The sequence below is a fragment of the Giraffa tippelskirchi genome, chromosome 9 (assembly GCF_054371585.1).
Source record: "Giraffa tippelskirchi isolate mGirTip1 chromosome 9, T2T-mGirTip1v1.2.pri, whole genome shotgun sequence".
Taxonomy (NCBI): Eukaryota; Metazoa; Chordata; class Mammalia; order Artiodactyla; family Giraffidae; genus Giraffa; species Giraffa tippelskirchi.
The window spans coordinates 52,184,462-52,205,096 of record NC_137283.1 but is presented as its reverse complement, the minus strand read 5'-3'; the positions used below and the strand labels follow the sequence as shown (position 1 = coordinate 52,205,096).

General features: G+C 49.7%; 1 protein-coding gene across 1 annotated transcript in view; it reads right to left on the bottom strand.

The window, feature by feature from the left end:
• Positions 1 to 518: 518 nt before the first annotated feature.
• The window catches only part of CDCP1 (CUB domain containing protein 1), a 55,094-nt gene continuing 34,977 nt past the window's right edge, over positions 519 to 20,635 (bottom strand). Inside the window, exons 3-9 of the mRNA XM_081526051.1 lie at positions 18,595 to 18,960; positions 16,977 to 17,345; positions 10,692 to 10,913; positions 9,334 to 9,714; positions 7,154 to 7,519; positions 4,589 to 4,676; positions 519 to 2,035 (exon numbers count right to left, since the gene is read on the bottom strand). Of these exons, the coding sequence (XP_081382177.1) occupies positions 1,603 to 2,035; positions 4,589 to 4,676; positions 7,154 to 7,519; positions 9,334 to 9,714; positions 10,692 to 10,913; positions 16,977 to 17,345; positions 18,595 to 18,960 (2,225 nt within the window). The 3' untranslated portion in view covers positions 519 to 1,602. The remainder of the gene's footprint in view (positions 2,036 to 4,588; positions 4,677 to 7,153; positions 7,520 to 9,333; positions 9,715 to 10,691; positions 10,914 to 16,976; positions 17,346 to 18,594; positions 18,961 to 20,635) is intronic.

Here is a 20,635-nt window from a genome sequence, read left to right as displayed (position 1 = left end):
TTACAGGGCAAAGGGGATCTTCAGTGTAATTAAAGATCCTGTGATGGGGAGATGACCCTGGATTACCTGGGTGAGGTTTTTAAGCGAAAGGTCCTTGTCGGTAGAAGAGGGATGCAAACTGTGGTAGATAGTGGAGGCCAGAGGAGCCTGGTGTCCTGCAGTCCATGGGGTTGCGAAGAGTTGGACACGACTGAGCGACTGAGCAACAGCAGTGTCACAATGTCACGATCGGAGGCAAGGAATATGAGAGGCCTCTATAAGCTGGAAAAGGCAAGGAGACGGATTCGCCCCGGAGCCTCCAGAAGGAGCATAGCTCTGCTGACACGAGGATTTTAGCTCAGGGAAAACTGTTTTGCACTTCTGATCTCCAGAACTGTCAGATAGGAAACTTGTGTTGTTTCAAGCCACAATTCGTGCAGTAAATTGTTGCAGTAGCCTTAGGAACTAATACAAGTGGCCACTCTCTCCTGTGCCTTTCAATGTTATTTTTCTAGTATGTAATTTTATTTACTTGTATCTTTTTGGCTGTGCTGGGTCTTTGTTGCTGGGCAGGCTTTTCTCTAGTTGCGGTGCTCGGGCTTCTCTTGTTGCTGTAGTGTGTGGTAGTTGTATCTCCCAGGCTCTAGAGTGCTGGCTCAATAGTGGCGCACGGGCTCAGGTGACCAGCGGCACGTGGGATCTTCAAGGATCAGGGATCGAACCTGTGTCTCGTCCGTTGGCAGACAGATTCCCCACCACGGAGCCACCACGGAAATCCTCTTTCAACGTTTCTAGAGGATGAAAATACTCTCTACATTTCTGTTTAAATGTTAAAGTATTGCTGCAGCTGGGTGGAGCCACACATTGCAATTCTAGGACATTTCTCTTATTCCTAGATCCAAGGACAATGGGACTCAAGACGGATTTTTGCAGCAAGAGAGCCACACGCAGAGCAAGACAACCAGCGAGTCTCTCATCAAAGCAGATGTGCATCAGTGCCCTAAAACACACACACACTATTTTCCGGCTGGACAGACTGCAAATTATTCCCACCTCCAAGAGGACAGGCACATGTTTATCTGGTGGCGGACAGAAGTCAAAACCCAGCCATCTAACCAGTGAGTGTGAGCTGCCACTATGTCAGGTGAGAAGAGCTGCATGGCAATCCATTTGACTTCTTAAATACCCGGGACCACCCAATAAATAATAATAGTTAAAAAAAAGCACACTGACATTTTCATCCAGGGGTCCCCAGTGAGAGCAGGGACCTCAGTGGGCTCCTAGGGATCGACACTGTCAACCTAAAGAGATCTAAACCCAAATGTGGGGCTTGGTGCAGCCCTGTCCTGGGTGATTCAGCCACTTCCCTCTCATTATGGGCTGGTTACAACCTAACCTGAGTTTAGAAGGACATGCCCGGAGATGACAGCATCCGGATCACAAATCACCATTTTCAACGTCTCAGCGGCGGAGTAAGTCCACGTGGAACTCAGAAGTTGGTGGCATTCAGGAAAACCTCCTCTTGTCCTTCCACACAATTCCTTGTCTTCAGGCTATCTGGGTGGGAACCCTAAAGGGCGTCTCAGTGCCCTGCTGTATGCCAAGCCTTTGCGTGGGTCCTTGTTATTCCCCGGGCTTAGTGGGCTCGTGGGCGTCCTGCAAAGGAGCGTCTGTGCTCCCGTTGCTGACCTTCCCGTCTTTGGGGTGGGAGAAGGTGTACGGTTCGCTCTCAGACTCAGGAGGGGAGCCAGGCGGCAGCTCATCTGTGGCCAGTTTGACGGTCGGGGCCCTGGAGTTTGTGGGGGGTGGGGAGGGAGGGAAGTCCCCCGTGGGCCCCTGGAAGGGCCGGTAGGTATCCACCTCTGCCTGGAGGAAGGACCCGCTGGCATCCTGCAGCAGATGCCCGTATACCATGGTGTCATCGATGACAGCATACACGTGCGAGTCGTTGTCCTTGCGCCGTTTCTGAAACTTCTTCAGCTGCATTGGCATCTGGGTGTTGACGTTCCCGTTGTAGATGCCTACAGCCGGGCCCTTGGTGACCTTCTTTTTCTTACTGAGGAAGGGAAAGAGACAGAAGTCAGGAAGAATATGACCTTAGAGGCCCATCAACTGTATGTCCCTCCTGGAACATATAATAGATCCTTCAGGGCCTATTATACCCGGGTCTCCCCGAGTGCCTCAGGTCACTTTAGCATTTGAAACAGAAACTGCTGTCCTCAGAGAACATTTAGGAGGGACCAGCTCTGTCTCCAGTTTCTAAGGTAGAAACTTAAGGAGCAGAGAGTGGTGTGGAGAGGGCACTGTCAACACAATCTGTGCCTCAATTTGCTTTGATTACCCACATGGTGTCCAAAGGTGGAGGGTCTGAGAATACCCTTTCCTAGCAGAAATGGGTGTGCCCAGGCCAGCCTCCCACAACTTTGAATTCTTTCCTGTAGCTAACACTTCAGCTCACTTTTGCACGGGTACAAGCTACATCCATCTCGATTCTAAATGACAGCACACGAGACTCAGGATGGAAGGTTGCATCTTAGTTTTTAGTTGGAGTTGGGGACAGTTTGGACTCAGCAGGAGCAGAGGGAGCCAGTCCCTTCAGCAGTAACCTCCAACAGAGGAAAGAGCAACAAACAAGACAAAATTCAGCCCAGGGTGCCCGACTTCCTCCCCAACACCAGTGATGCTTGGTTTGTAATGTTCTTTGGTACTTGGACGTGGACAGGCATTAGCACTCCCTGCCTCAAAAACAAAGCCTTGCCCTCCATCTCCACCACTGAGAAGCAGGGTAGGCTGACTTTTTAGCCGACCAGAGGTTCAAATGGAGGACATGAGCTCAATGAGCATAAGGGACCACATAACGCACGGCTGGCGGTTCACTAATTGTGAACCCGGACTTTTCTGAGATAAAAATAAATCCAGTACATGTAGCTTGTAATGCTGAGTTCCCTGGCCAGGACGATGGGCTGCCAGGGCTCCAGCCTGAAGTCCTGTAATGATGCTCCTCCCATGTGCTCCCACAGCGCCATTCTTGTCCCCACTAAACTCTTCTGTCAGGAGTATCCCCAACACCTCATTTTGTTCCTAGGGCCCAGAGGGAAATACACGCTTCAGAAAAAACTTTTTTACTTGGCGGTGCCAGGTCTTAGTTGCAGCACACAGAATCTTTAATTGTGGCACGTGGGATCTAGGTCCCTGACTAGGGATCGAACCCGGGGCTCCTGTATTGGGAGAGTGAAGTCTTAGCCACTGGACCACCAGGGAAGTCCCAGGAAATACACGCTTAAGGAACAAGTACAACAGCACCGTCTGCCCTTCTTCTCCCTTACAGAATCCATGTTCCCTCCCACCCTAACTTGGGGATGGAGGAGCCTTATGTAAACCTGCCAGCCAGTAGCCTCCCCCACAGCAAGGAGGGGGCTGGCGATTCTCCGGCCAGGACTGGGGCACTATAGGGATGGAGGCAAGTGCAGGCTCCTCCCCTCCCCACCCAATTCCCTCCTGAGCAGGAAGCTGGCTCTCAGTATTAATGACATGCTTTCCCATCGGGGTTGAACATACCATGCTCCCCAGACGGGAAAGTTTCCTGAGAGAAACCACACGATGATGTGTCATTAAAAGAAGTCCTTTCCCCTCAGGCAAGACGTGTGCAATCCCATTTCACCGAGGAAACATCTCCCCTTGGACCTCCCAGCCCGTTCTCATCAGCAGAGACATTTCTAGACAGTCTCACTGATGATCGGCAACTTCAACTGTTTGCTCATGGCCCCAGTTAATAAAAAAAATTTTTTTTTTTAGTTTTTTTGCAAAGGAAAATAGAAATCAGAAATATGAGCAGAACTGATGAAATCTGGTAGCAGTGTGGACTAAGGTCAACCTCTAAAAAGGTCAACCCTGTCCTCTCATAAAACAGAAGCTGTCATCCCGAGGGGGTGGAAGGTGAGACTGAGTCAGTTAACTGGCTCTTCCTTCCTCTCGCCCACAGGGCTGGCTTTCTAGTGCTTGTCTGGAGGCCAACAAACAAGCATAAAACAGACAGTTTGTTTAAGAAACTGGAGAACAAGCTGGGCAGCGTGCATGTGTGCCTCAAGGTGACGGGGGAGTGGGTTCACAGGCTTGGTCTGGCGGGACTTACGTGAGCTTTTTCTGCCAACATCACCCCCATGAGGACTGCAGTCTAATGAGCAGACCGTAAATGATTCACAGGGAGCTTGTGCTGAGGCAGCTGCCTAAAAACTGCAGGCTAAAATGTCACCACATGTGTTTTTTCTTTTTTTTTTTCCTGCTAGGTAGGGGATTTCTGCGCCCCACCACCCCCAAGCATAATTCACACTTGGCACTATTGTTCATTTTCCTTTTTTTTGGCCATGCCAGACAGCTTGTGGTATCTTAGTTCCCTGACCGGGGATCAAACCTGTGCCCGAGGTAGGGAAAGCTCGGAGTCCTAACTGCTGGACTTCCAGGGAATTCCCCCTCAGCAATAGTATTTAAGATTCATCTTTGGGGGGGACAATGGAAAGCAAGGAAAAAAGTCAACAATTAATGACAGCTCTGGTTTGTGTGATGTTAGGAGGTGTCAGTTAAGGAGAAGAGTTTGAGAAATTCCACCTACTTCTTTTTCACGAAGCATATGATGAATCCAAGGGCAAACAGCAGTAAGGCGCCACCTCCCACCACTGCGAGGATGATTACAGTCAGGTCTGTGAGCAGAGACACAAGGGAGAGAGATGAGGAGACATGTGGGGTTAGTTTAGCCTGGTGATGAACTTCCGCAGACAGTCTTCAAAGATGGCCACCATCCATTCCTTCCCTCCCCATATGCCCATGCCGCTCCTGTCACATTGAGGGAAACCTGCTTCCTTTCCTATTGAATATGAGCTGAGCTGGTGTGCGCCTAATCTTTTAGAAATGTGGAAGCTTCTTGTGTTTCCTGAGGAAAATCCAGCTACCATGTAAAAAGTCTGACTATGCTGAGACTACCATGCTGTGAGGAAATTCAAGCAGCCATGTTGAGACTCCAGGAAAAAAAAAACAACACAAAAACCCAAGGGTCCCAGCCTTGAAAGTGAACAAAGGTGAACCATCCCAGCCCACCCCCCGCAGCTGTTGAAGGCATCTGGCTGAGCCTCCCAATAACTTAGAACAGAGCTGAGCCACCTGCTGTACCCTGTCTGAATTCCTGACCCATGCCTGCATGCGGGCACGCTGCATCGCTTCAGTCATGTCCAACTCTTTGCGATCTTATGGACTAGTCTGCCAGGCTCCTCTGTCCATGGGATTTCCCAGGCAAGAATACTGGAGTGGGTTGCTATGCCCTCCTCCGGGGGATCTTCCAGACCCAGAGATAGAACCCGCGTCTCTTACTTTTCCTGCATTGGCAGGTGGATTGTTTACCAGTAGTGCCACCTGGGAAGTCCTCCTGAGCTATGGAGTGCGGGCATAAAAAAATGGTTACCATCTAAGCCATTAAATCTTGGGGTAGTTTGTTACACAGCGGACTGGGGGACCTACCAGATCTATTCCAAAGGCTACTCCTGGCCTATCCCAGCTGTGCTCCCCCAATCGCCACAGCCCGAGTTGGAGGAGAGAAGAGTGCAGAAGAAAGCAGGGAGTCAAAAGTCAGAGGTGAAGGAGTTAGGACAGGGGTGTTTCCTGTGTGCTGTCCTTGTCCTACAGTTGTACAAAGGAAAAAGAAAAGGAATCAGAGAGACAGCCCTGCACCAAACTGGGATTTAGACTTTCTGGTTTGCTCAACAGGAAAACAAAAGGTGAGACTGAGAGAAAAATAGGACTAGAAATAAATGACAGTAAATGAATGGAAGAGAAGAAAAAAACCCAGGAGCTAATCTGAGAGTGTAGGAGAGCTTTTCACGTTTGGTTTCCGGTCCCTGTCAATTCTCTTGCTGCTGACCCCCTGTGTGGCCCGGATGGTCAATCTATCCACCTGAGTAGATACACAATCTATCTGACCATCAAAAAAGGAAGGGGTCAGGGAACAAATCTCCATGGTTCCAACACTCTGTGATGCTCTGTGACTATCTTGGAATAAAGTGCAAACATGGCCCCAGCACAGATTACCTGAAACTCTCCAGTGGATGCTGCCACTCTGGGCATAAAAGCAAAATCCTCATCGTGGCTCTGAGGCTCACGACCAAGGGCATTCAAGGATTCTGATGTTTCACTGGACTAACTAAAAAGTGCCAGCGTCATGTATCTGTGTCCCACTTTCCAGGTCCTCACATTTGAATCACCAACTCTGAATGCCCAGTGAAAATTTTACAGGGTAGTTACAGTCATCTATTCTCTACAGAAGGAAGATGAGGAAGATCAAAGGGGGAAAGAGACTTTCTCTATGTCAGAAAGAGATTAGTAGTAGACTGACTACAAAAAATGCCCTAATTCTCCCCCCTCCCCGAACCATGTCCTTTACTGTGTGATTCTGCAGCTCCTCCTCCCAAGAGGTTGAGTCTACCTGTCCACCCCTTGAATCTGGGTTGACCAAACCAACACTGTCACAGGGATGGGGTATGAGTTTCTAATCTAAGCGTCAGGCAACCTAGCATGCTTCCCCCAGCATCTCTTAGATCTCTCTGGCTTTGCCATAAGAAGGGGCTCGGGTTGGAAGGTAAGAGACCACATGGATGAGTGCCAAGGAATCCTAGTTGTCCCTGCCGATCTTGTCTGGGCCCCAGGACGTGAGAGTGTTTAGTCAAGACTGACAAAGTTCTCAAGCCCACCTGCAGCTGCCCACAGGTGCTTGAGTGAACGAATCTGACAGGCACAGCGAAGACCAGAAATGCCCAGCCAACATGTGAGCAATTACAAATGGCTGTTTTTAAACCACTGAATTCTGGAGTGGTTTGTTTTGCAGCATTACTGATTCAATAGCTAACTGATATATGGACAGCCGGGGCTCAAATCCATGCTTTCTGATTTGCCTTCCAGGCTTGCTCCTGACTCTTGAGCCACCAATTGGCTGTCCGTCACCACCCCCAAAAGACCTTACCCGTGAGGGATGGGATGGGGAAGGAGGTGGGAGGGGGGTCCAGGAAGGGGAACACATGTAAACCCATGGCTGATTCATGTCAATGTATGGCAAAAACTACTACAATATTGTAAAGTAATTCGCCCCCAACTAAAATAAATACATTTATTTAAAAAAAAAAAAAGACTTTACCCGTGGTCCTCGGGGTAAGCGAGACCCAGAAAAGCAGATCTAGCTGCTTCCCGCTCATGGGGCTGCAGTTGGAGATGTTGACCCAGAAGCTGTGATAGCGGAAGCTTGGCTTGGGCAGCACCTCCTCCTCCAGACTGAAGATCTCCTCGGCGCGGGCCCGCTGCTCTTGGATGATCATGAATGCACGCCCGGTCTGGCAGACCACACCTGTTCGCTCTTTGAGGAAGGTCAGGCAAGCCACCTGGTTGCGGGGCACGCTGATGTTCCAGGACACCGAGGCGAGGGACGGCAGGCCCCGGTCCCAGTTAGGGGTCCTCAGGTAGACCTTGTTTTTCGTGTCTGGGGTCACCGTGAAGACACTTTCTTCTGCAGGAAAGGGAAGAGAATCCACTCAGATGTTGTTTCACTCAATCACGATGGAGAGAACACAGGACTTCCGTGGTGCCACAGTGGATAAGAATCTGCCTGCCAAAGCAGTTCTATCCCTGGTCCAGGAAGATTCCACATGACTCAGAGCCACTAAGCTCCACACTACTGAACCCATGTGCTGCAACTACTGAAGCCCGAGCTCCTATAGCTTGTGCTCTGCAACAAGAGAAGCCACCACAATGAGAAGCCCGAGCACCGCAACAAAGAGTAGCCCCTGCTCGCTGCAACTAGAGAAAGCCCGCAGGCAGCAACGAAGACCCAGTGCAACCAAAAATAAATAAAATAAATGATGGAACGATCAGGGAGATGGAGGAGATGATGTTACAGTGTCCAGACCACAGAGCATCCCTCCCTGTCGGAGAGGCTCTGCATGAGCACTGGCCAAGGGAGTGGTCACAGCCACAGGTGTCTGCTGCAAGACTTGGAAGGTACTTGGTATAACTGAGGAACTGAATTTTTAATTTCATTTACTATTAATTTAAATTTAAACTGCCACGTTTGGTCTGTGGCTACAATATTGGTCAGCAAAAGAATAGTCTCCAGGTAGGTTCTCAGGCCTTTTGAAAAAACCAACCAAACACAAAACAGGCCAGTTTGCCAAACTGGTGGTTATCTCAGGTTCTTTTCAGAAATGCCCTCAGGACTTTCCTGGTGGTTGAGTGGTTAAGAATCGCCTTCCAATGCAAGGGACGAAGGTTTGATTCCTGGTTGGGGAACTAAAATCCCACATGCCACACGGTACGGCCAAAAAAGTTAAATATAGAAAGAAAGAAAGAAATATGCCCTCAATGGAGCTAACATTCATCTAATGTTCTGCACCATGGTGGGACCGGTATATACTGATTTCTATTTTGGAGATTTAGAAAACTTCAGGTTCTGGGAGGAATTCTAGAATGGCAAAGCTGAAAGGGTCTCTAATCCACTCCTTACCTTCAGGTAAGATAAAACCCCAACCCTCCACACTGAGGATGGTGTGTCTTATTTTCAAAGACTCCCCAGAAGGAGTTTCTCTGGTAACCTAGAAGACATCAGGCAGCCTGGACTGACCTTAATCTCACCGGCCAAAGATTCAGCTCTCTCCCACTCATGGCTCTGAGAACAAAACTATGGAGTAAACCTTGAATTAAACTCTCAGTCAATTTAAAAATGAACTGAAAACTTTGTAACAGTGACTGTGAATTTCAAAATCAGCCATGTAGAGTTCACCCATTGTGACCGATTTAAACCTCATCTACTGCCTGAGAAGATCATGCACCGGCCTCCCAGGAGGGCTCTGCTCCCCCATGCAAGAGAATGCTCCAAAGATTCATCTCTCTCCCCATATTCCTTCCTCTGTGTCCTCTGAACCACATTCTGAATTGTCAAAGCAGAATCATAACAATGTCTGCATAAGGATTTTTATGTTACCACCTCAAGAATCCAGGACTTGAGAGACTATGGTTAGTTCTCATTTATGCCCTGCCTGCTTCCAAAAAAGGCTCGAGACCTGATTATTTGTTCCGCTGCCTACCAACTATCACCTCCTATTGTCAGAGAGTGATGTCAAGAGACTTATTTCTCATGGAATTATCTACACTAGCCTAACAGTAAAGTCAGAATTAGGATTCCTCATCTTGCGAGAGGAACAGCCCACTCAGGTACCCCTTTCTCTTCAAATTGACAATTAAGTCCATCACAAAAGCAAAATGAGTTCTCCAACAAGAAAGGCTAAGGGGGCATGGACATGGGGAGAGAGTGAAATACACCCTTACCTTTGAAGTGGGGGATAAAGGACACGGTCAGGTCCTGCTTTGAGCTCTCTTGTTGGAAGTTGGGGGCAAAGGTGCGGAAGGTCACCGAGATGTTCTCCTTCACCTGGATCTGCTCGATGGACCCTCCGGAGCAGAAGGAGCCGAAGTAAAGGTCCTGGCCCGGCACAGCGCTGGCCACCAGGTAGCTGAAGCTGGTGTTGCAGACTCTCTCGTGAGTGTGTTGCTGCAGCTTCTGGGCCGGCACCAGCGCCAGGCTGAGCCTGTCCTTGGGCACCAGCAGCTTCCAGGTGAAGTCGTGCAGCTGCACGGGCAGCTGAAGGATGGACTGTGGCAGCTGGAGCGAGTAGCGCGACCTGTGGCAGTACCGGTGGTCCCAGCAGCCTGCGAAGAGGAGTGGGTAGTATCCGGCTGGGAGGAGACCGGAAGCACATCCTCTCCAGCTCTCAAGTTAGCCCGAGGCTTTCTCACTTTTCCCTTTGGTCTGTCCTCTTCCTTCATTCCTGCCTCCCTGGTGCTCCTTTCCTAGCTCATCTCCTGCTCTCGCTTTCTTACTCTCCACTAAATCAGCAGACCACCTTCTGGGGACGAGTCAGGGTTGAAAAGTTCTCATCTTGTTTGCTCCAGTTCTCATCTCTCAGACAACCTGTATCTTAGATGCTAAGTGCCACGTGGGCCGAGTGTAGATCTTTTCCCTCCACCCAGCCCTGCTGCCTAGCGTCCCTGCCAGTGGGAAAGCAGTTCTGCTCAGTGATTAGAGCAGAGAGTGGAGCTGGGGAGACCTCAGCTGGCGTTTCAGCTCTGCTGCTTCCTATCCAGGTGGCCTTGGGCTAGCTGCTTTGCCTCTTCCGGCCCCAGCTAATGCCTCGGTGGAGACTCTAAGAGCATCCATGTGAGAGATGATGTTCGCCCAGGAGGGATGTGCCCCTTGGTTTTGCTGCTCTCCATTGATTGGACTTTTCTTACATGAGGAGCACATGTCTGGCATGGCTAGTAACTAAAGGGGTAAAAAAATGGAAGAAGCCAAAGTTTTCGACCTCAAGACTTGCTCTTGTGCAGAAGAAAAGCAGGCAGTGAGAGTGGAAGCAGGGGGCGTGCAGATGGGGGAGGTTAGGGAAGGCTACAAGGACTTCAAAAGAGGGAGACTGGAGGCTGGGCAGAGGAGACGTGAGCATGGACAAGGGGGACGCTACCTGCTTCTGAAGGAAGCCTGTCCCCACTGAGGCCGCTGGTCCTAAAAGGAGGTGTGTCTCTACCTCACCCTGTGCTTCCTGGTTGCTCTTGCTCACCCTGCCCTGCTGGTGATCAGATTATTTATAACCCACCCAGTGGACCCCAACTCTGACAGGGCAGCATCATACTTATGGTTTTCTCGGCGTTGATCCACAGGCGTGTCAGATCATCACAAAGGAAGGAGATACTGTGTTTGGAGCCAGCTGTCAGGGTGAGGTTGGTGCTGCAGGTCCGAGAGTTCAGACACACGAAGCAGCCAGGGACAAACTCACGTTTCAGTTTGCTGGGCCGTGGCTCGATGGACAGCGACATGGTTCGCTCCTTACTCAAGTCAACCACGTAGGTTTTATCTGGAACCACAAGTACAAAACAGGCATGAAGAATGGTCAGGACCATCCCTGTGTGAAGGCAAAAATGAGCACAGGACCTCTCAGGGCTGGGGAATGCTGGGAAGTTTGTTTATTAGTAAGATAACATTGTAACAGCTGGAAACAAAATTTAAAAAGAAAACGAGTGCACTGCATTTCTACCACTCTCATGCAGGTACTTCATTTTTTCAAATTCATTTTAGTCCTTGTTCATCCACATGCATATTACAGTGTATATAAAATTTTATATTCAGCTTTTACTTTATTATTTTGTACAGATATACCTACTTTACTATATAGTTTTCATACTCACTAATCTTTTAAAATATTCATTAAATCTTAGTCATAATTGTGGTTACGGGCCTCCCTGATGACTCAGATGGTAAAGAATCAGCCTGCAATGCAGGAGACCTGGGTTCCATCCCTGGGTAGGGAAGATCCCCTGGAGGAGGATATGGCAACCCATGCCAGTATTCTTGCCTGGAGAATCCCATGGACAGAGGAGCCTGGCGGGCTACAGTCCATGGGGTCACAAAGAGTTGGACACGACTGAGCGACTAAGCACACACATAATTGTGGTTACCCTGGGAGGGGGGCCTGGAAGTAGGGACAATACAGATAGTCAGGGGGATTTTAGCTTTGTCTGTCATGTTTGAATTTTTAGAGCAGGAGTTACCCAACAAAAAACAAAAACAAAGCCAACATTTAGTTAAGGGCTCCAGGTGGCTTCCGGTGGTTATAAAACCTGAAAAAGAAGCAATGTAACTGCCTCCACAACCAGCATTTACCCAGATGGGTCACTGGAATTATGTGATATACAATGCTGGAAACTCACATCCATTTACCTTATTTGAATCATGATAACTTGGAAACCCACAGGGCTTGAAGATACACTTAGTCTGTTGGTATTTTCAGAGCAAGTAAATGTAACTTCCAAAAGCTAGAAAATGTTAGTCACTCAGTCGTGTCCAATTCTTTGTGACCCCATGGACTGTAGCCTGCCAGGCTCCCCTGTCGTTTGCTATCTCCCAGAGTTTGTTCAAATTCATGTCCGTTGAGTTGGTGTTTGGTGAAGATAATTGTGAATCAAGTTCTCCGACAATCTCAGACATGGTTAAGCTGCAGGTTTGGGGCGATGTAGGCTATCCGTGCTCACATATCTGGTCACAGCTGGCCAGATCAGTCATTCCTCAAGTCCAGGGCAGCTTGTACACTACTCGTCTTGAGACACAGGATGCTTGTGGTCAAGCCATGGAAAGATAATCTTCGCAGGAGCCGTCTGGGTCTAGTGTGAGCCTAGTTGATATTTTCAGCAAAGTAGAGAGGTTGAGAAAAGGACTTTGGGGGGCAGTGAGGCTCAATGTAGTACCTTCCTGCTGTCCACATCCATTAAGTTGGGGTTTTTTGGCAGTCTGAGCCCACTGCAGTCAGGTCCTACTGGATGGATGGATGGATGAGAAGGGTCCGGGTGTCTCTGACAGCCGCCCCTGCCCTCACCAAGACTCCGCCTCTGCCAGGTGGCTGTGTGGCCGCCCTGTGGCCTGAGAAGCTCTCCCAGCTCTGCCTCTGCCCGGTTTCTACTGCTCTTGGCCTTGTCCGACTTCCCCGCAGCCGCGCTCCTGGGGCCACCACTGGTTGCCACCCTTGCCCCTTCTGAGGGGTGGTGCCTCTGGAGCATGCATCTGGGTCTCGAACCACTTTGGACAAGAGGTGGCCTCCTGAGAGTAGTGCAACAGAGTTTATGGAGGGCCTGGAATGTGCTGGAAACTGCTGAGAGGAGGAAGATAGAGGAATAAGACAAGATGCCTGATGGGGAGTTTAGCAGGAACCAGATATTCAGATGGATAATCGCGACATGGTGTGTGATGAGTGCAAACCACTCACATGGGGGCTCCTGGCGTAGTGGTCTGGGCACTTGCTTCCTTCTGCTGGGACAAAGCAAGGTCAAGGCTCTTGAAGTGCCCCCCCCCACACACAAAACCTCCAGTTTCTTTCTCATCTCCAAGATTAAGAATGAGCAGAGGGACTTCCCTGGCGGCCTGATGGTAAAGACCCCCTGCGTTCAATGCAGAGGGTGCAGGTTCAATCCCCGGTCGGGAAACTAAGATTCCACATGCCGCCTGGTGCAGCCAAAACAAGTAAATTTAAAAAAAAAGAAAGAGCATAAACAGCACATTTCTGTTTCTTTCCTGTGGCCACGAGGGGCACATCCTATCTGGGGCCTCCTGGGCAGCTTGAGAAGGGCCAAGCTCTGTCACGAGTCTCCTCTTGATATCCCCCCGCAAGCCTGAGGCACACTCCCTGCTCTGAGCCCCAGTACATGCCCCTGAAACTGCTTCTGGGGGGCTTCCAGGTGGGTGAACACGTGGAGATTTGGGGAGAGGGCCTGGAAGCTCGGCCCTCCTTCCCACATACCCATGTGTCTCTTCCATCTGGCTGTTGCTAAGTTAGCATGTAAGTGTGCTAAGTCACTTCAGTTGTGTCTGACTTTTGCCACCCCATGGACTGTAGCCCGCCAGGCTCCTCTGTCCATGGGATTCTCCAGGCACAAATACTACAGTGGGTTGCCATGCCCTGCTGCAGGGGATCTTCCTGACCCAGCGATCTTCCTGACCCAGGGATCGAACTCGCGTCTCTTGGGTCTCCTGCATTGGGAGGTGGATTCTTTACCACTGCGCCACCTGGGAGGTCCTCTTCATTGACGAGAAGCTATATGTAGGGAGATCAGGAACCCTGGCGCAGACACAATGGGTAGCTCCAGGATGGCTGAAATTACTGGCAATCCATAAGAGTATAACACAGATATGAACTGGCCAACTGTGGGTACAGAACAACCACAAGTGTGGAATAACCAGCTCCTAGCACCGAACAGCCAACCACAAGCCAGGAATAGCTGACCACCAGCACTCAAGAAAGGATGGAGATGATGACCCCTCTGCAAATACAAGTGCAGAGACAGTGCCAAGGTGGGGAAGACAGCCAAGTGGGTAGAGATGCCAGCCAAAATTTCCTCTGAAACTTCTATCATCTGTGCAAGAAAGTGAGAAACTAGACCAACGGCATTTGTGACCACCAGCATGAAAATAACAGACAGAATTGGCTGGAGCAAAGACCTCCGCCCATCCCAGTGTACCGGGTGTCCTGGGCCCCTACAGCGATCCACTGAAGCCCCAGAGGAGCCTGTGGAGAAACGGCCACCCACATGGTGACCATATGTTACACCAACAGGACACAAAGATTGCAATTATTAAAATAAAATCAATAAGACATGAAAAGAAAATAGAAGAACCTCCTCTGGGAAGTGACCACCAGCATCCTACAAATCTCATCTGCCATCTGGATTGCCGGCTAGCCTCTAAGGACAAGTGCTGTGTCTTGTTCAACTCTGCCTCCCTTCCCTGACCTAGCACCTGGCAGGATAACATTCAGATAGTGCTTACGACCTGCCAGGCAGTGCCACCTCATTGTGTTTTCACAACACCCCTACGAGGGCAGGCCTATTAGCTCCACTGGAAGATGAACTGAGTCACACACGAGTTAAGTGACTTGCCCGGGCTCACACAGTGAGTAGGGGAGCCAGGATTTTAATTTCACGGAGGCCAACTCCAGAGTGAGTGCCCTTGACCACTGGGCTACGCTGCCTGCAAGACAAGCTGTCTACACATATTTTTAGAACCTGACAAACATGTGAGTGCACAGGGCTGGCTGCCTTGTGCAATGTCCTGAAATTTAGGGTCCATGCTGGGTTTCAAAGATGGAGATGTCCAGAAACTCGGAGCTCTCAGGGCACCTAGCCTTGACTAATTTTATCTCTAAAGATACTTCTGCTGGACATCCCTGATGGTACAGTGGGTAAGAGTTCATCTGCCAATGGAGGGGACATGGGTGTGATTCCGGGTCTGGGAAGATCACAAGCCGCGGAGGCAACTAAGTCCATGAGCCACAACTACTGAAGCCTGCGTGCCCTAGAGCCCATGCTCCAAAACAGGAAAAGCCACCGCAGTGAGAAGCCCACGCACAGCCACAAAGAGTAGCCCCCACTCGCCACAACTAGAGAAAAGCCCACCCAAAGCAACGAAGACCGAGCGCAACCAAAAATAATCAAATCAAATAAAAAAGATACTTCTGCCGGCCAGGTTCACTCAGTCGTCTAGAAAACTGCAAACTCTGCTTGAGGTAAAGCCTTGATGCTGCTAAACACATCCAAAGTTCAGTTAACGACTATTTACCTCAAAACTAAAGCCGTATCCTTCTTGATGCTGGTAATACCATGCTTAACAATTTGATCAGATGTAGCTTTCAACCCAGCTGATGTTACAGGAAACAGAATTCAGCAGCAGCACCTCACCGTGACTGAGATGGTGAACAAATCCCTCCATCTTCTACAACTCAAACTCACTCCATTTCTGATTCCCCCGATGGCTGTTTTCAACATTCTGCTAACATTTTGACAGTGCAGTCATCAATGGACACACACACATGTATATATAACGTTATGCCTTGTACATGGTTCTTGTGAATTAGAAGGAATCTCGGGCCAAGATATGATGGAACTGAGGCTTCTCCAGGAGCCGGGCTCCATGTTGGTGCTGAGCAGGCACTCCCAAGACAGCATCAGATGGGCAAATCTGGGAGTGGATCCCGTGTGGTCACTTTGCAGATATTTACCAGGCCTGCCAGTCCACACTCCCACTTATTTTCTCTGCCTGTTTCTGCCTACTTCCCAAAGTAACTACTAATAAAAATAAGGATGAGAATCAGCCCGTGGGCAGGATCCATCCTTAGCACATGTCACAGAGGTCCTGGTTCAAGGCCGCTTGTCACAAGTCACAGACTCCAGCTCATAGACAACCCCCGGGAAGAGCCCCTCTGAACTCATCTTGTACCTTTTTCTCAACATCCACGCCACTCCCCTCCTGTGAGGCAAGGGAACCCAGGGAGCAAGTATTAAGGAGGTGCTTGCTGTCAGGGGCTGACCTCATACTGATACAAGGGTAGAGGCTCAGTGAGAGCACACTCGTCAGAGCTGGGGCCTCCTTCAATGAGGTGCCCTCCTGGGCACATCGCCTCGCTGTAGTTTCGGCCCTGACAACCCTTCTCTAGGTTCACGGCATCTCAGTAAACGTGTGTGGAAAGATACACAACCTCATTGTCACAGAACCTGGGGTTCTGTGTGGTCCAGAAGCACAGGCTCCAGGTTCTGAGCTTGCTGTGCTCCTGGCAAGCTGTGTGATGTTGGGCTAGTGTCATAATCTCTCTGACCCTTCTGGTTTGTCATCAATACATGAAGATAACTCTTGGGACTTCCCTGCAGGTAAAGCAGGTAAGCATCATCTGCCAATGCAAGGGACACAGGTTCGATCCCTCTCCGGGAAGAGCTTGTGCGCCACTGCTCGTGAGCTACTGAAGCGCGTGCACCTGGAGCCTGCGCTCTGCAACAGGAGAAGCCCTCACAGTGAGAAGCCTGTGCACCACAACGGAGAGTAGCCCCACTCACTGAAACTTAGAGCAAGCCCACTCGCAGCAATGAAGACCCGAGCGGTCAAAAGCACAGAATTTCAAAAAACAAATGAAGACAGCCCCGTCTCCCCTGCAAGGCTGTAATAAGGATTAGCTGGGACCGCATGAGTGGTGTGCCTAGGGCAGGACTTGGCACGCAAACTGTGTGCCCATGGTATGGGGCCCTCAGCCAATAAAAGTGTTATTAGCACTGTTCACAGTGCTGGTGATGTCCTGATTCACTGGAGGGTCAATCAAGACATGCGCTCTAGAACGTAACCTTCCAATGTCTTCATTAAAAACAACTCAGCACCCTGAATGCTGGATCGTCTCAGCTTATTGTGCTGAAATGGAGGCACACTCCGCATTCACCCAGTGAACTGGTGTTACTGCCTTAGCAATGCACTTCCTGAAAGTCTTACAGGGTCCAGAGTCCAAGTGTGACTGACTTACAGATGAGAATTAAGAAGGAACCTCACCCCAGGCAGAGATTCCAGGAAGGAAAGAAGGAGGAGGGGGAGGGGAAGGAAGGTGGGGCTCACTTACTGCTGTCATTCTGTGGATGTTGGACGGAAACTTGAAACTGCAGCCGGAGGATGCCTGGATTCTGGGCATCTTGGTCACAGCCCTGCAGAGAGAGGTTGAAGTTCCCGGCCATGTTCCCGGGCTGCTGGTCTTCCAGCTTGAAAACCTCGGGGTTGGTGGTGGAGCCCGGGATGTAGTACTCTACCCGCTCCTCCTTTTTCACGCAGTTGGAGACGTTGAATTGGAGGAAGGAGACACTGGCCCGCAGGGGCGCGGGGATGACGAACTGCCACGTCATGAGCTCGTCCTCGGGGAAGCCAGCTGGGTAGTTGGCGGACATCAGAGTGGCCGAGCCCTCACCCTCGAACACAGACTCGATGATGCACAGGCCTGTAGGGGTGGAACCCAAACAAGAGAATAGGAGGTGATTACACTCTGCCTTGGTCATTCATGGCTGGAGGGACTGTGGTTAGAGAAGTGGTGAAGGGCAAGGTTTCAGATCCTGAGCATGGGTCTGGATATGGCATGTTTATACTCAAGGTAGAGGAGATCAAACCAGCCAGTCTTAAAGGAAATCAACCCTGAAGATTCATTGTGAGGACTGATACTGAAGCTGAAGCTCCAATTCTTTGGTCACCTTTCATTGGAAAAGACCCTGATGCCGGGAAAGATTGAGGGCAAGAGGAGAAGGGGACGACAGAGGATGAGATGGTTGGATGGCATCACCAACTCAATGAACATGAGTTTGAGCAAACTCTTGGAGATAGTGATGGACAGGGAAGCCTGGTGTGCTGCAGTCCATGGGGTCGAAAAGAGTTGGACATGACTAAGCGACTGAACAAGAAAGTGAGAATGAGGATACATCAGTGTGTAGAGTAAATGTTTAATAACCAGCCCAGCAGGGGAAAAAAATAAAGCCCTAATTTGTAGTGTCTGCCCACTTCCTTGGTGTAAAGACTCCCACTATCGCTGTTTTCAAACTGCCGACAGGAGACGGATGAACATGGAGGTGGGAGGTGATGGACAGCCTTTTCCATAACACAAGATTTCTACCATAGAGATCCAATCGGCATACCCACCCTCAGAGCATAGAGAGGAGTAAAATGCAGTACATTAACTAAGAAGGGATGAGTTTCCAGTTCTTATCACCTGTGCTCCTAAACTAATTTATCTAGTTATAAGTTTATATAGTTTTACTTTTAGTAATTGCTCTGTTTACTACCAGCTCATGAAATTCCAGAACACTTAGCAATTGGCACTCAAAGCTGCTGTGAGCCAGCTTTGGCACACCACCACCAATATGATTCTGGAAAATATGAAAGAGAGAGAAGACAGGACAAAGACATGAGAAACAGATTCACGGAGCGGTAGGTCTGTGCAGCCAGTCCCATTCTATTTCTTGAACACAAGTCTCACATACCAAGGACAAAGGAAAGAGTCACCACCTGGTCTGTGTAACAGAGAAGGGTGGGTTCACACCAGGCGGCCTGGGTGCTCACAAAAGAGTGGGATGTGCTTCAAGGTGTCAGATGGAATCACAAAATTGCTGCCATCAGACCGTTTCTGATGGAGAGCGAGGCTGACTTTGTAGGTTTCAACCTCAACCCCTAGTGAGTGAGAGGAGGGCGGGCAAGCTCACGTTTTATTGACAAGCGGTTTGCGATGCTGAAGCCAGAGACATTTCTGTTGTGGAACCACGGCAGGTCCAAGGCCATATTCACTCCCTCTTGCATCTTGATCCGGGACACAGTGCCATTGCCGCAGAAGGTCCCGATCTTGACCATCGTGCTGGCATCGACGTGGCCGCTGATGTGGTGAGTGATTCCATCCGGGCAGTTCTCCCCCGGCGCAATCTGCCTCAGGCGTGATAGGGAGAACTGCAGCTCGAGACTGACATTCTTGCTCGCCTTGATGTCCCAGGTGAAGGTTCTGTTGAGGGTGGGCAATACCGACGTGGAAGGCTGAAGATGAACCTCCCCAAAGGGACACTGGCCGGACACGCAGTCTGAAACACAGTCACAAAATGGTCTGGTCACAAACGCTACTGGGCCCCTCACTGCCCCCCCTCTTCAGCCCCTGCAGTGCAGGGGTCCCCAACCTCTGAGATCTAACGCCTGATGATCTGAGGTGGCGCTGATGTGGTAATAGTAGAAATGTTCATGTTGTGTAGCAGAAAAAAAAAGACCCTGACACTGGGAAAGATTGAGGGCAGGAGGAAAAGGGGGCGGCAGAAGATGAGATGGTTGGATGGCATCACTGACTCAATGGACATGAGCTTGAGCACATTTGGGGAGATGGTAAAGGACAGGAAGGAAGCCTGGTATGCTGCAGTCCATGGGGTCGCAAAGAGCCATACACAATTGCGTGACTGAACAACAAATGGCAGAAACCAACACAGCACTGTAAAGCAATCACCCTCCAATTAAAAATGAATAATTTTTTTAAAAAGGTAAAAAAAATAATTAAAATAAAAGCTAAAAAAATAACAGAAGGTGCACAATAAATGTAATGCCCTTGAATCATCCCAAAACCATTCCCCCCCTGCCACCCTGGTCCATGGAAAACCTGTCTTCCACAAAACCAGTCCCTGGTGCCAAAATGGTTGGGGCCTGCTGCTGTAGTGGGGGGCGCACCCATCTCCTGGCTACATGAATGTTGCCTGCCAGTGGCTCAGGAGCGTGTCCCTCTCTGGGAACCGCTTTGGGACAGAAAAGCCTGAGAGATTTCCCTGCCCACCGACTCGCATCCCCTCAGATGGTGGCAGCCCAGAGATCTTCAGTCATGTCTGACTCTTTGTGACCTTATGAACCACAGCTCACCAGGCTCCCCTGTCCATGGGATTCTCCAAACAAGAACACTGGAGTGGGTTGCCATGCCCTCCTCCAGCGGATCTTCCTGATCCAGGAATTGAACTTATGCCGCCTGCACTAGCAGGCATGTTCATTATCGCCGAGCCACAGGGGAAGCCCCAGTCACCACCAAGCCGGAGTGAAAAGCCTGACTCTCCACCCCTCTTCACATGACCCAGCCTGGCAATTGCCACTCAAGCTCCAGTTCAGCCTGCAGCTAAAACCACAAGTAGCCCTCACTTTACTCATTTTATCCTGTTTTTCTCACTTCTTCACAGGTTTCTTCTGATGGGAACTCTCCTTTTTTTAAGAGTTTTTTTTTCCAGACCTTTTTTTTCTTTCTTTAAGTCTTCACTGAATTTGTTACAATATTGCTTCTGTTTAATGCTATGATCTTTTTTTTTTTTTTTTTTTTGCTGAGAGGCATGTGGGACCTTAGCTCTCTAACCAGGGATCAAACCTGTACCCGTGCACTGGAAAGCGAAGTCTTAACCACTGGACCGCTAGGAAAGTCCCTCCCCCAAGGGAACTCTCTTGATACCGACTTAAAGACAAGAATCCCCATGTCAGGTTCTGCTTCTAGTGCACCAGACCAAAGTCACCTCCTAACTACACGTCTCCCTGACTTTTTGCAAGTTCGCTTTATACCACTTCACTTCTATGAAAGACTCACATTAGTGTTTCCACGAACCAAAATAAATCCAAAGGGAATTTTTGCTTTTATGAAAAAAGGTGGAAAGCGAGAACAGCGTTTGGCATTTACTTTGCAGGGAGCCATTAGAGAGGCAGTACGTACCTCGGGAGTGGGCACTGCTCTCTCTCCCCTGGAAT